Source organism: Polistes dominula, unplaced genomic scaffold (genome assembly GCF_049000335.1).
Source record: "Polistes dominula isolate Pdom_NZ unplaced genomic scaffold, Pdom_raw_medaka contig_32, whole genome shotgun sequence".
Lineage (NCBI taxonomy): Eukaryota > Metazoa > Arthropoda > Insecta > Hymenoptera > Vespidae > Polistes > Polistes dominula.
Genome location: NW_028300880.1, coordinates 1,574,596 through 1,590,591, shown reverse-complemented (window position 1 = coordinate 1,590,591; position 15,996 = coordinate 1,574,596). Strand labels below are relative to the sequence as shown.

General features: G+C 30.4%; 1 protein-coding gene across 1 annotated transcript in view; it reads right to left on the bottom strand.

The window, feature by feature from the left end:
* slmo (PRELI domain containing slowmo) overlaps nt 1–15,996 on the bottom strand; it is a 33,064-nt gene that overhangs the window by 11,748 nt on the left and 5,320 nt on the right. The window contains exon 3 of the mRNA XM_015321601.2: nt 15,526–15,612. Within this exon, the coding sequence (XP_015177087.1) occupies nt 15,526–15,612 (87 nt within the window). The remainder of the gene's footprint in view (nt 1–15,525; nt 15,613–15,996) is intronic.

Genomic DNA, 15,996 nt, shown 5'->3' with positions numbered 1-15,996 from the left:
ATAAAATAAAAAAAAGAAAATAATTAAATATACAAAATATAACATAAGGATTCAAGAAACCAAAAAGAGAAAGTATGAACAGAGTAAAGTAAATTATAAAAGAAAAGAAAATTCGGTTGAGATGTATGGAATATCTCTAAAGCTTTGTTCTTTTAAATAAAATAAGAAAAATAAAATAATATAAAATGTAAAAGTTCAAGAAAGCAAAAGAAAAAAAGAAAAGAAAAACGAACAGGAGTTACGAATTGGACAAAAATTCAAATACGAAAATAAATTGAAATGAAAAGACAGAGATAAAGAAAAAATTGAAAACCCATAAAAAAAAAAAAAAACAATAATCGAAAAGATCGAACACGAGTGTGTTTTATTTAAAAAAAAAAAAAAAAAAAAGTAGATCCTCTGAAGTTTTCTTTCAACGATTTTCCACTTTGCCGCTTCTGTATGTGTAAATACATACACGTCTGTGTATGTGTGTGTCAAAAAAGGATTAGGAAAGAAAAAGAAAAAAAAAAAAAGAAAGGTTTCATCAAAGGATAAAATTTGGCTTGAAATTTTCATTCGATAAAATTCTTTAAGTAATTTTCTGCCTAATCCTAATCAAAAAGAAAATAAAAAACGAACACGAGGGTAAAGAATAAACGTTAGGGTACATAAAACGAGAGAGAGAGAGAGAGAGAGAGAAGAGAATGTGTGAGAGAGAAAACGTAATTTAATCGCATCAAGAAAAACCGTGCGGATCCTACCCCCACTCTTGCACCAACTCCCACTCCGACTCCCATTCCCCCCACCATCATCGATCGAACTGCTCACAGTTTGGCCGTAGCAACGTCGATGGGAGGGAGAGAGAGAGAGGAAAGTAAGTAATTAATTTCTGTTCTATTTCTGTCTCTTATTCACTCACTCGTTAACTCAACTTTTACTAGGCGCGAACGAAAAAGAGAAAATGAGAAAGAGAAAGGAAGAAAGAAAGAAAGAAAGAAAGAAAGTAACAGAAAGATAGAAAAAGATAGAAAGTGGAGTGTACCGATGCATCGGTTAATTGAAATTTTTCTCGTCAACCGCGCGTGCAAACCACTGTTTGCCAATCCCTCAACCTTCACAGCACCAACACCAACCAACCAATACCAACATCAACCTACACCAACACCAACAGCAGTTATAGTAGCAGTTGCAGTACCAACACACCATCAAAAGCATCACCACCACCACCACCACTACTACTACTACTACTACAAGTAACAGTAGATGTAAAAGTACCAACACAACCACCAACAGTATTACCACTACCACAAGTAATAGTAACTGTAAGAGTAGCAGCAGCAGCAGCAGAAGCAGCAGCACCAATCCTCGCCACGTTTGCTTTTCATTTATCGCAGCGTTGCGGTACCCGAACTGGGTACAGCAGAATGACCGCATCACGGGTAATAGTTACGTGGTTTTGAAAGAACTCACGAATTTGTAATCGTACCTATCACACTTTTCTTAAAGATATACAACACTTTATATTTTTATCAAAATTTAGCATACTAAAAACAAAAGAAAATATAATAATTAGGCTCATCTTTTATTATCACTCTAAGAAGTTACGATTTTATTTGTATTATACAAGTCTCATTATAAGTAGACAATGCTAACAATAACAATGAGAATATGAACATTAAACTGTAACAATTATTATAAACAAAATAAGAGATACAATACGTTAATGTACTTCTTCAATTTTAAATGAGTAAACATGTATGAAGAGTAACATTGTAAACGAATAACAAATAAAGGTATTAAAACAGTAGCATTACTATTGTAATAATAATAATAGTAATTAAATAGTCAAGAGAGAGGATTGGGGTTATAACTTGAACTAGGAAACCTTCTTCAGCATATACTAGCGAATAATTAGCATAGGCGCATAATTGAAAGGACTTTGCGAATCTAACTAGAGATAGTATGCTAGCATTGTTCATTGAGGTGTGTTCCAAATTCGCCATACCATTCGATGCCTCGAGAGGATGACTAAACGATAGAAGAGAGAGAGAGAGAGAGAGAGAGAGAGAGAGAGAGGAATAGGGTTAGCAACTGAGTGAGTGAGTGAATGAGTGAGTACCTGAATCCCCAAATCTACGACGATTCATAGCCCCAAGCTGGATCCTATCCTTGATGTTCAATTCAGTATAGCTGTTCTACCATCTCTATCTATACTATCTATCTATCTATCTGACTATCCAGCTATTTATCTTCAAGTATCTCACTTCCTCTTTTAATCTTTCTACCTGTTTGATGTAACAATGTGTCCCTCCACTCATTGTCCAATTCATTCAGTTATTCTCAGTTACTCATTTACTCACTTATTCACTCATTCATTTACCATCTCTTTGTTTATCTATATATCTATCTAACTATTCAGCTATTTATATTCAATTATCTCAATTTCATTTCTTAACCCATTGACGAGATACCCTGACCCAACTACGAGATATCTCGTAGTGTGTGTTGCAATTTTAGATTAATTATGATACTAATAGTTATATTTGAGTTAAGAATTATTAACACGTTCAATGCCACGTGTACCATTTATGGTACACTTTAAAATTGACCATCACACCAAGTACACGTGACCTACGTGTACAATGTGTACTACAATAGACTTCCAACATTCGTTTTTTTCGCATTTTACGCTACAAACAAAAATATAATCGAAAGAAATGGAGCAAGCTCGGTTACAAAAATGATTATACACACTAAAGGTGTGCCGAAAAATTTTATATATAAAGTATATAAAGTATTTTACGTATAAAGATACAATGTTGCCCCTAGATGTCGCCGTAGCAGCGACAACGGAGCTATCAGCTTAAATGTCAATGTCGCCTTAGCGACGACAACCGAAAGCAAAGGATTCAAATGAAACCTTGGCACCTAGGGTGCCACTCAGATTTAGAAAAACGTTCTAAATATGTCTGACAATCAATGGGTTGATTATTCTACTTTCTGTTTGATGCAACAATGTGTCCTCCACTTATTGTCCAATTCACTCAGTTATTCTCAGTTATTCACTCATTCATTGATTTGGTTACCATCTTCTTGTATTTCTTCTCTATCTCAATGTTTATCTATCTATCTATCTATCTAATTGTAAGTCTGTCTGTCTGTCTGTCTGTCTGTCCATCAGTTTCTCTTTCTCTCTCTCTCTCCCTCTCTCTAGTGATAATCGTCGATTTCAGCGGATTTCAGCAGATAGAGAATCGCATGCTGGCAAATCCGTATTAGATCGTGTAAACGAGAGCTTCGTATCTACTCTACACACTCAAATCATCCAAACCACCCTATCCCCCACCCCCTTTTAGTCCTCTTCTTCCTCCTGTTTCTCTCTCTTAATGTCTACTCATCTATCTATCTATCTATCTGTTTATCTATCTGTTCATCTGACGCTAGAACTCTCTTTTATTCAATTTCTGATGATATTAACTAATACATCTACAGAATTTGTTTAAGTATCAGATCAAGTGAACACTGTTAGTAGAACATATTTAGGTCATATCTATGATTCATTTTTGACGTATTATTTGTTAGTATATGTATGTATGTATGTGAGATTGTGTTTGTGTTTGTAACTAGATTGGATTTAAATAAAGATATATTTTTTTGTTTTTTTGTATGAAAGAGTTTTCAAAGTGATTGTATATTTTTATTATTAAGAAATGGATAAATAATTAATGCAATATAAAAATGTTGTATTATGGGAAAGTTGGACAGGTAAACAAAAATTAGAACGTATATGTTTTACCTGTCAAACTTTCTTATGGTACAAAGTTTTTATGTGTTTTAGTTTGTGGAAGTGAAAAACAATTAATTGTATTTATTCGATATTTAAATTATTAAAATATAAATTATATTTTATATAATTATATTTATTTATTTATTATTATATTAATATTATATTATATAATATATTATATTAATAAATTATAAATAATATAAAATATAAATAAAATATTAAAAATAATAAAAAATTAAAAAATCATAAGCAACCCTCTTTCGGGTTTGGTTTGTTGACTATTGGTTTTAAGATTAGGATTATTAATTGTTAACAGAATTATATGACAATGATTTTTGTTTTTTTTTTTTTAAATTAATCCAATATGATTAGAGATTCGTAGACAATTTTTTTTATTATTGTTCAATTTATTTATGAAAGAAAACAAGAATACTACACTGATTAATTGACCAATTATTAATTAGTTTAATTGTTCTAACCTCTATTTTATATACATATTTAAAATTTCAATAATCCTCTCACCCTTTCTTTCATTCTTTAAGATAACAACTAATATTACACCACTTTAATCAACCCTTAATGCTAAAAAGTATCAATAAAAAAAAATTCAGAATTAAAACAAACAAAAAAAGAAAAGAAAAGGAAGGAATGAAATGGTAGGAAGTATATTTGTTTTTTTCAGAACCTTTTTTCCTTGTAGTTTTTTCTAACAAACCCTCTCTCACCTTTCCACCACCCTTCCACCACCCTTCCACCCTTTCTTACTTTCTTTTCCTAAAATTGGATGGAAAGTATTATAGCAAGGTTGAACGAGTGCGTTATTCTTTCTATGAGCATTTAACACGAAACCAAACTTCCGTTTGGGTTTTAGGCTGACTGGCTGGTCGGTTTGGTTTGGTTTGGTTTGGTTCGGGGTTTGGTTGGTTGGTTAGTTGGTTGGTTGGGTTGGTTTGGTTGATTTGGTTGGCTAGTTCGAGTTCACGGTTTCTCTTTCTCCTTCTCTTTCTCTTTTTCTCTCGTTAAGAGTCACGGAACGAGTGCTTTGAGATGAAATTCGTATTTTCAGTATAGAATAAAGTGCCGGAGGATTAGACGAGGCATTTTCGTATCTGCATAAAGATAAAAGGGCAAAAGGGCATTGAATAATACATACAACGCAAAAAGGTATGTATTAACTCATAAAGGGACTTTCGTAATCGAGTAAATTTTGAAAACATAAGTTGATATCACACACATCTATACGTACATATATTATAGAAATATATATATATATATATATAGGGTGTCTCGCGTATAATTGTATTTATGATTTTTCAAGTACTTGCAATAATTTGACAAAAAAATATTTTAAACAAATGTTAAACTATTTTTACCTGTTTTTGATTGACTATATTGATTTGATTAACATTGCAATACAAAAAAAAGGTTTAAAAAATATATATATATTTTTTTTAAGTAGGTATTATTAAATTCGTATTTTTATAAGGATTGAAATTTCAATTGACAATTTTGTCTCGTGATTCTCGGTTTGTTTTTAACGAACAATTTTTATAAGTCTATTATATATATTTCATTTTATTAAGTTTGATATTATTGTGCATTTTATTTTATTTTATTATATTTCATTTTATTATATTTTGTTTTATTATTTTTCATTTTATTAGGTTTGATTTTATTATGTATTTTATTTTATTTTATTATATTTCATTTTATTATATTTTGTTTCATTATTTTTCATTTTATTAAGTTAGATTTTATTGTGTATTTTAATTTATTATTTTTCATTTTATTAGGTTTGATTTTATTGTGTATTTTATTTTATTATATTTCATTTTATTATATTTTGTTTTATTATTTTTCATTTTATTAGGTTTGATTTTATTGTGTATTTTATTTTATTATATTTCATTTTATTATATTTTGTTTTATTATTTTTCATTTTATTTTATTTCATTTTATTAAGTTTCTTTTTATTATGTTTCATTTTATAATATTTCATTTTACTATGTTTCATTTTATAATATTTCATTTTATTATGTTTCGTTTTATTATGTTTCATTTTATTATTTTTCATTTTATTATTTATTATATTTTATTTTATTGTTTTTCATTTTATTATTTTACATTTTATTATTTATTATATTTCATTTTATTTACACTTTTATACTTATTTTCTTCTCAAAATGTTAACACTTGCAATTATAGAAATACTAATACACATTTCACTGATAAAATGTTACAAATAATCATTTTATTCATTTATCATAATTCATCTTTATTCTAAATCTAATTTCTTAATATCAATACATTATATTATATTCTTCCATATATAAATTTGGTATTAACAAAATTTCAACACACCCTTCGTTATTTCCTAAATTTCACAATTACAATTTTATTTACCAACAATATCCAATACTATTTACATTCCTTTTTCCATTTAAAATTAACTTTAACTACAAAACTACAAATATTAAAACAATCTAATACAGTTTGATAAAAATCAGTTTGATAAATGAAATATTAAAAAAAAAAGAATAAATTAATGTCGAGTTACGAAATAGAAAAACAGAAGAAGAAGAAGAAGAAGAAGAAAAAAAAAGAAAGAAAAAATTAAATTAAAAATATATCATTAAACACCCATCGATCGAATTTACTGACAAAAATCTGACGTAGAAATAATTCCACCTTTTCCTCCCCCAATGGCAGAAGTAAAACCAAAAAAGAAAAAAAAAGAAAAAAGAAGAAACAAAAAAAAAACTCTAGTTCTTGTTCTGCTGTGGTTTCCAAAAAAAAAAAAAAAAGAAAAAAAACAGAAAGTAAACAAGAAAAAGAAAAAAAAATCAGCCATACGTACGTTTTTCGGACGAACGAACGAACCAACGAACGAACGAACGAAACGAACGACAGAAAAAAAGAAGAAAAAAGAAAAATAGAAGAAAAAACAAAAATTGGAGGGGGAGGAGGGTAATAAATTTAACGAAGGTAGAGGCAGTTAAAAAATAAAAAAAAATAAAAATGAAAAATAAAAAAAAAAACAAAAAGAAGAAAAAACAAACAAACAAAAAAGAGTGTGAGAAAGAGAAAGAGTAGATACTTTAAACGAAAATACACTGTGATGTCGTTACCAGCCATTTTTCAAAAGTGTCGCATAAAAAAAATCAAAGAAAAAAAACATACACACAGCCCCATACACACAGACAGGCAGAACAACCCCCTTGCCGCCAATGCAGCCAACACAGCCGCCAAAAAAACAACATCCCTCAAAAAAGAAACGACAAAAAAAAAAAAAGAAAAATAAAAAAGTGGAAAAAATGTTTCCTCGAACCCCTCACCCCCTTCCTCTCTTCTCCCCTCCCCTCTCCCCTCCCCTTTCTTCCACCCTATCCCTCACCCACTCACCTAACTCACAAAATGAACGATGTCACAGAACATTGGCATATACTGGACTAGCTTAAACAGGATCAACGATGATACCTAGAACCGAGAAAAAGGGTTGAAGAGAAAGGGGGTTAGAGGGAAGTGAACAAGCATGGGGATGAGGTGGAAGTAGGGGTTAGGGGTTAGAGGGGAAGGTGTAAAAGTAGAGGAGTGGATATACGTTGTCCGACACGTCGCTTCACTCTCCCTTTGAAGTTACCATTTTTCATTAAGCCGAACCAACCCACCACTATACACTACTCTAAACCACCCTCAACCACCACCATAATATTTCAATCGATTTGGGGGAGGAAAAAAATAAACAAAAAAATATTAAAACAGAAAAGTTTTGTAAGATTTTTGGGGGGGTGACAAAATTTATTCTTTCGTGTATTAATTATTTTTGAGGTGTTAGGGTTATTATTATTATTATTATTATTATTATTATTATTATTATTATTATTATTATTATTTCAACATATATATATATATTGTTTTATTTGTCATTTTTTTTTAGCATTAAACTTCTTATTTTAAAAACACACACACAGACAAATTAAATTAATTTAATAATTAATTTTAATCATATTTTAATTATTACATTATTTAATTATTATTTATTATATTTTACTTTGTTTATTTTAATTATTATTTTTATTATATTTTTTATTATATTATTTAATATTGTTATTTATTATATTAATTATTATATTATATATATATAATAATAATAATAATAATAATAATAATAATAATAATAATAATAATAATATAATTATAACTATAATATAACTATAACTATAACTATAATATTAATTTATTATACAATTATATAATATATATTATTATTATAGAATATAATATTAACTATTAGCAAACTTTATAGCAAACCATAATTGCTATATATTTTAGCAAACTAAAGCAGTTAACTATTAGCATAATTTGTAATAAAAAATTAATATATTATATATTAAAATAAAATAATAATATTAAATTTATTAATATATTATATATCAAAAATAATATCTTTAAATGATAAACAGTTAACTAATCCGAAAATTAATAATAAAAAAAAATATACAAAAAATGTACATTTTGATTAGATTCTCGATTTAGGATATTTGTTAAGTTACATATTTTATATACGAAAGACAGACAATTTCTTTTCCCTTCTCTTTATATTCTACACACACATATATATGTTTATATATAAATATATATATATGAAGGTACACGTTGGCACCATGCAATTTGTTGTTTTTATGATTTAGAAGAATGCACGTACAATAATTCAGTCCACGACGTATCCAACGAGTACCAAGCCCTCTACTATTTCCACCACCACCCTCACTCTCTCCCTCTTCATTCTCTCACCCTTTTCCATCCCCTATCACACCCCCTCTTCTTTCTCTGGTTTGCTAGCGCAACTCTCTCGAGCCCTTCATCATCAAAGTCCGCGGGGAGTCCACGAGCTAGAAACCAGGATACATCGCCGATACACGCGTCCGTTATTAATTCTCGTCTGATGGCAAACATCCACCAACAGAGCAACACCAACCAGAACCAACCAACCAACCAACCAACGAACCAACGAACGAACGAACGAACGAACGAACTAACCAACGTTAAAGAAAAAATTAAAAAAAAAAAAAAACAACAACAAAAAGAGATAGGAAACTGTTGGTTTCGAATTTTTCGCGCCTACGAAAACACGGTTGGATATTCGCGTGTTACGATGAAAAATTAAGGGATGATTTTAAATCTTTTATTTTAAAGAAAAAATTAGTTTGTCGTTTATTATCTTTTCCTTATTTTTATTATTGATTATATTTACTGTACTTTTGTAATAATAATTCTAATAAAGAGTATTTAACATTATAAAGTTTCTAATTTTAGTATTTTTTTGCATGACACCTGTTCAGTGATAACTTCGAGTATTAAATTATACTGTAATATAAGAAATAAAAGAAATTAAAACAAATACTAATGTAACACGATGATCAACTATTCCCCCCCCCCACTCTCTCTCTCAAAAAAAAAAAAACATTCACAATTACAAAATCCTTGTCATTAATACAAAAAGGAAATTCTTGCAATGCAATCGAATTAAATTTAATCGAATTAGAGAAAATTAGAATTCACAAATATTCACACACACACACATACATATATACACACAAACCCCACAGCCACATTCACATTAACATTCACATACACATTCACATTCACAGATTGACATTTACGTTCACATTCACACACTCATACTCACATTCACATTCACACTCACGTTCACTTTCACATTCATACATACACACCCCACACTAACATAATACATAGAGAAATAACGATAATAGTAAAGAGACCTGTGTAAAACGCAACAACGTTTCATGCGTTCCAACATTTAACGTATGCAGGTCACACGAGTTAGGTAGAAAGGGCAAAGTAATAGTAAAGTAAGGTAAAGGAAGGTAACGGAAGATTAGGGAAAGGTATGAGGGTTGTTGCTTGTGTTGGATAGAGATCGGGGATCGAGGGGTTTCAAGAGGGAAGGGGGTGGAGTGGGGGTGCGGGAGGAGAGAGGGGGATTCAGTGGAATGGGGAACAACAGGAACAGAAACGGGAAGGCATGCAGGCAAATTGCTAAAAGATATTTCCCCTTTGGGATTTGAGCAGGATAGGTTATAACCCAGAGACTGGACTTGTAAGAGCTTTACGTAGAATACATTGGCCTTCTACACGTCGCGAGAAGCTTTGGTGGTGGTCGCTTGTCTGTCCTTTTTTTCCTTTTTCGTTTTTTCTTTTCTTTTCTTTTCGTTTTCGCCCTCATGGGCCTTTCCGTTTTCCTAAGCGAATACACGTTGGATAACACAGAATAGAAGAAGAAGAAGAAGAAGAAGAAGAAAAAGAAGAAGAGAAAGTGAGTGGGTGAGTGTGTGTGAGAAAGAGAGAGAAGATATCTTCAAAAAGCCGCAGGGAATTGTTCAATTTTAGTTGAAACTCCAGGACTCCTCTTCCTCCTTCGAGAAAGGTGCTTTCTATGTCCCAAAGTTATATATATATAAATGTGTGTGTGTGTAGTTAGAAAGACTTGTTATATATATCTAAACATTTGATTAGAATCATTGATAAGTTTAGAATAACGTGACTAGGTTCTCATTAATGTTTAATTGTTTGTCAAATGTTCATATAATGTTATAAACACTCTTTATTAGAATTATTATTACCGTTGCACACAAGAGAACAATCCGTCAGTCTGAAGGTGAATTTCAAAGAGGACGGTACTCCGATCATATAATTCGAGTTTTTAGACATCAATAAACATTGTCATCAATTAATTAACAATTATTTATGTATTTTCATGCACTTTTTTATATAATACAGGACAATTCAACTCTCAAAGTCATCACTGTGCAGATGTGATAGAGGACAACCCGTCAGTCTGAAGGTGAATTTCGAGGAAGACGGTAATCTGATCATATACTTGGTGTTTTCAAGTAACAATACACATTCCTTTCGATTAATTAACAATTATTTCAATATTCTAATACACTTTACTTATGTTACTGCATAATATAACCTTCGAAGTCATCACTGCGCATGTGTGATAAAATAATTACATTAGAATGCAATAAATACTAAAATTAGAACGTTATAATGTAACATACTCTTTATTAGAATTATTATTACCGTTGCACACATGCGCAATGTTCGGAAAGTCATATAAACAATAATTAATAGAAGAATTTTGAAAGAGGACAACCCGTCAGTCTGAAGGTGAATTTCGAGGAAGATGGTACTCCGATCAAATACTTGGTGTTTTCAAGTAACAATACACATTCCTTTCGATTAATTACCAATTATTTTAATATTCTAATACACTTTACTTATGTTACTGCATAATATAACCTTCGAAGTCATCACTGCGCATGCGTGATAAAATAATTACATTAGAATGCAATAAATACTAAAATTAGAACGTTATAATGTAACATACTCTTTATTAGAATTATTATTACCGTTGCACACGTGCGCAATATTCGGAAAGTCATATAAACAATAATTAATAGAAGAATTTTGAAAGATAACAACCCGTCAGTCTGAAGGTGAATTTCAAAGAGGACGGTAATCTGATCATATACTTGGTGTTTTCAGGTAACAATACACATTCCTTTCGATTAATTACCAATTATTTTAATATTCTAATACACTTTACTTATGTTACTGCATAATTTAACCCTCGGACTCACCACTGCGCATGTGTGATGAAATAATTACATTAGAATGCAATAAATACTAAAATTAGAACGTTATAATGTAACATACTCTTTATTAGAATTATTATTACCGTTGCACACATGCGCAATGTTCGGAAAGTCATATAAACAATATTTAATAGAAGAATTTTGAAAGAGGACAACCCGTCAGTCTGAAGGTGAATTTCGAGGAAGATGGTACTCCGATCATATACTTGGTGTTTTCAGGTAACAATACACATTCCTTTCGATTAATTAACAATTATTTATGCATTTTGATGCACTTTTTATACAATACAGGACGATTCAACTCTCGAAGTCATCACTGTGCAGGTGTCATAGTAAAATTACATTAGAATACAAAAAATGCAGAAATTACAACGTTATAATGTAAAATACTCTTTATTAGAATTATTATTACCGTTGCACACGTGCGCAATGTTCGGAAAGTCATATAAACAATAATTAATAGAAGAATTTTGAAAGATAACAACCCGTCAGTCTGAAGGTGAATTTCGAGGAAGACGGTATTCCTATCATATACTTGGTGTTTTCAAGTAACAATACACACTCCTTTCGATTAATTACCAATTATTTTAATATTCTAATACACTTTACTTACGTTACTGCATAATTTAACCCTCGGACTCACCACTGCGTATGTGTGATAAAATAATTACATTAACATGCAATAAATACTAAAATGAGAACGTTATAATGTAAAATACTCTTTATTTGAAATATTATTACCACTTCACACATGCACAATGTTATGAAAGTCATATAGACAAGATGTAATGAAAGAATTTTGAAAGAGGACAACCCGTCAGTCTGAAAGTGAATTTGGAAAAGGACAATACTCCGATCATATAATCCGAGCTTTTAGACATCAATTTTCATGAGGGCCTAAGAGTTAGGTTTCTTTCTTTATTATTATTATATATATATTATCTTGTTTAAAAAATATAGATTACTTTAAAAAAAATTATTTTTCCTGTCCTTTGTACATTGAAAGAATGTTGCAATTAATTTTCCTATTTCATAAACAAAGTTAAATTAAACCCACACAATACTAGATTTGAAATAATTAAACAAATATTTAAACAAAAATGTCACTTACGTATATATTATGATATATAATATGTGATGAGATAATTCAATCAAATTTTTACAAATATCATTTGTTTACAATTAAATAAATCAAAAAATAATTTTCATTTTTACACGAGAACAAAATTATTCATGCAGATTAATATGTAGGAAAGTAGGAAGGAGGGATGAGGAGAATGAGTTGAAAGGGTGGGAGTGAGAGTTACTTAGCCCTTGTTGAAATTCCTTCCGGTATCAATAACGAAGGGAATATCAGTGAGCTTTGGCTGGAAGCTTTTGGAGAATTAGAGGAGTTCTCTTGAGATGTGTGAACGACTAAGAGAGAGAGAGAGAGAAAGAGTGATAAAAGGGGTTGGGTTGAGGTGGGGTAAGGTAGGATAGGGTAGGGGGAAGTGAAAGGGTAGATACTCTAAGGTAAGCAAAGTGCAGACTACTCGAAGATGGGTTCTCGAAGGTTGTTCGGAAGAGGGTTCACTTACACTACTACTATCCTAGGAGTTAGATATGATAGGTTATTGATGTGAGCATTACCGGCAACCCCTGCATAGCTATTCCCAGATCTTCTTCTTTTTTTTCTTTATTTTTTTTCACCCCCTATCTTTTTCTTCTTTTTCATCTTTATGGGATGGTGATGTTATTGGTAATGGTAGTAGGGGGTGGGGGGTAGGGGGTAGTGATAGTAGGTGGTGGTATTGATGATAGTGGGATTGTATTGGTAAAATAGTATAGCAAGTGATAGTAGGATGGTATTGGTGATATTTGATGGTAGTGTATGGTGTAAACTTGGAAATGGTGTCTCCTTCCAAGTATTGCTTTTAGCATCGCCTTTTTTTTTTTATTGTAGAAAAAGAAATGGATAGAAATCGGAGAGGGTAAGAGATGCATTATTGAAATGATGAATGAAACATGTTTCAGGTGTCTTAAAACTGTATTAGATGTTTCTCTCTCTTCTATCGTTTATTATTAATTGAACATACACAACAACGATATAAATTATAGTTTATTATTAATCAATTTTAGATATATATATAAATTACGTGTCACGTTGTTTGTCCGCAATGGACTCCTAATTCTCATATTGTTAAAAACCTAAATCCAAAATCGTATTCGATATACTTGTACTATTGACAAAAGTTTCTCTCTCTCTCTCTCTCTATCATTTCAAAAATAAAATAAAAAAAATCAAATCAAATCAAATCAAATAAAACTACAACAACAACAACAACAACAACAACAAAATGGAAAAAGAATGTAGGAATTGTTGAAAAGGGATTTAGTAAACGTGCGAACAACGAGACTCGTAACTTCCGTTAACCATATTCTTCTATTTTCTATGCAACAAAACGAGAAGATAAAAATGTAGAGAAGAGAATAGAAGAGAAGAAGGGGTTGAGGAGGGGATGAAAGGGGGAGGGAAGGAATTTCTGGTTATGAAGTAACAGTTTTCGAAACGGTGACGATTGATACACGTAACACCACCAGGACATGCTATATTGTTTTCCTAAAGAAAACACAAAGAAAAATAAAGAGAGTGTGTGTGTGTGAGAGAGAGATAAAGTGTCTGTATATGTGTGTATAAATGTGTGTGTGTAAATGTATAAGTGAGAGAGTGAAACAGAGAGATACCAGAGATATATATAGAGAGGAGTTTGCGAATATGCTGTATAAAGAGGGGTACGTAGGGTGAAGGGTTGGTGGGGGTAGGGTGTGTAGAAGGGTGGTTCGAAATTGCATCAGCCAATTTTCCACTTACACGCTACGAGGTCTCCAATTCGATCGAAATTGAGAGTGAGTAGTAGAGATCGACGTCCAACGCACGTTTATCGTTGTATTGTGTTTGTGTATATATGTAGGTGTGTATCTGTGTGTGTGTGTTGTGTCCACCTTTCCACCACCTTCCACCTCTATGTTCTATCTCTCTCTCTCTCTCTCTTTCTCTTTCTATACACTCCATATCCACGAATATGCAATTTTCGTGGATACTCTATGTTTCAAAAGGGCTTCTCTACTACTACTATACTTCCATAGCCTACTCTTCACTTCCTAGCAAACCACCCCCTCTGATATCACCCCCACCCCTTTCACCAATATCACCCCTACCTTTTACTCTATTATATCATCCAATACCTTGGATACGTTTTTACTCGTGAAATTGGTAAATATCAGGTTGCTTTGATTGTTACCCCTACCCCTGTCTCCCAGTACCACCACCACCCCCCCCACTACACTATCCCAAGATTTATCGTTTTTTGTTCGCTACGTGTTTTTAATCAACTCTCTCTCTCTCTCTTTTTGTTTTTTTGTTTTGTTTTTATTGGTCTTTTTTGTTTCATTTTTTATTTTATTTTACTTTTTTGTTTGTTTTTTTTTTTTTTTTTTTTTTTTTAACTTCACTTTACACATTGGGAAGTGTCAGATTTTTTTTTTTTTTTTTTAGGGGTTGGGGATTGGGCTATATCGTCGTATGAGTATTAAATTTTTTTTTTTCTTTTTATATACAATTTATTTTCTATAGTTCCGGTATATGTTTTTTTTTTGTTTACTTTCTTCTTCACAGCTTTTTTTATTATTGGGTTTTTTTTTTTTGTTTTAACAGGAAGGATTACTCTCGGTACAATAAATAAAAAAATAAAAAAAAATAAAAAAAGAAAGAGTATAATACGGTTATAGGGGATGTGCACTTTAATAATTGCGTATACAAATAAAATCAATAAAAAATAGAAACATTTTTTTTTTTATATATATATATAAAATCAATTAACAAGAGTCAATCTTTAATTAGAAAATTGAGTGTCAAATATTTAATGAATAATAAAAAAAAAAAAAGAAAAGAACTGTATAAAATATCGAATAAGTATTTGTAGATGCAATTATTATCGTGTTATTATTTAAAAAAAAAAAAAAAAAAACAAAAAACAAAAGAGATTTGTAAAATTTAATCAAAATAATGTATAAAATAAAAATATGACTTACATTTCTTGTTTTGAGTGTCATCTCCCGATTGACAGGATCAACCTCGCTTTTTTCACTGGCATAACAGATTTTGGCATGACCGATTAACTGTAACAAATCAAAAAAACAAAACAAAAAAAATGAAACAAAAATATTACAATGTTAATAATAATTATGACAATTCAATCAATAATTATGATAATTCAATGAAACATTCAATTAAATTAAAAAAAAAAAAAAAAAACATTTAATTCATCCAAACTTCTCTAAAAATTTCCAACCCCTAGCCCATATCTCAACGAATTACCATAGCAATCATTTATCGTGATATTAATAACGTGTTAACGTGTATAATTAGATAATTATAAAGATTGTAATTTGTACTATGTGTTAAGTGCACTTCAATTACAGTCCTTTCACCATTAATTATAGATATTTCAATTAAATTCTGACTAAACAACTTCTTATCGTTTAATATATTACAATTACTAT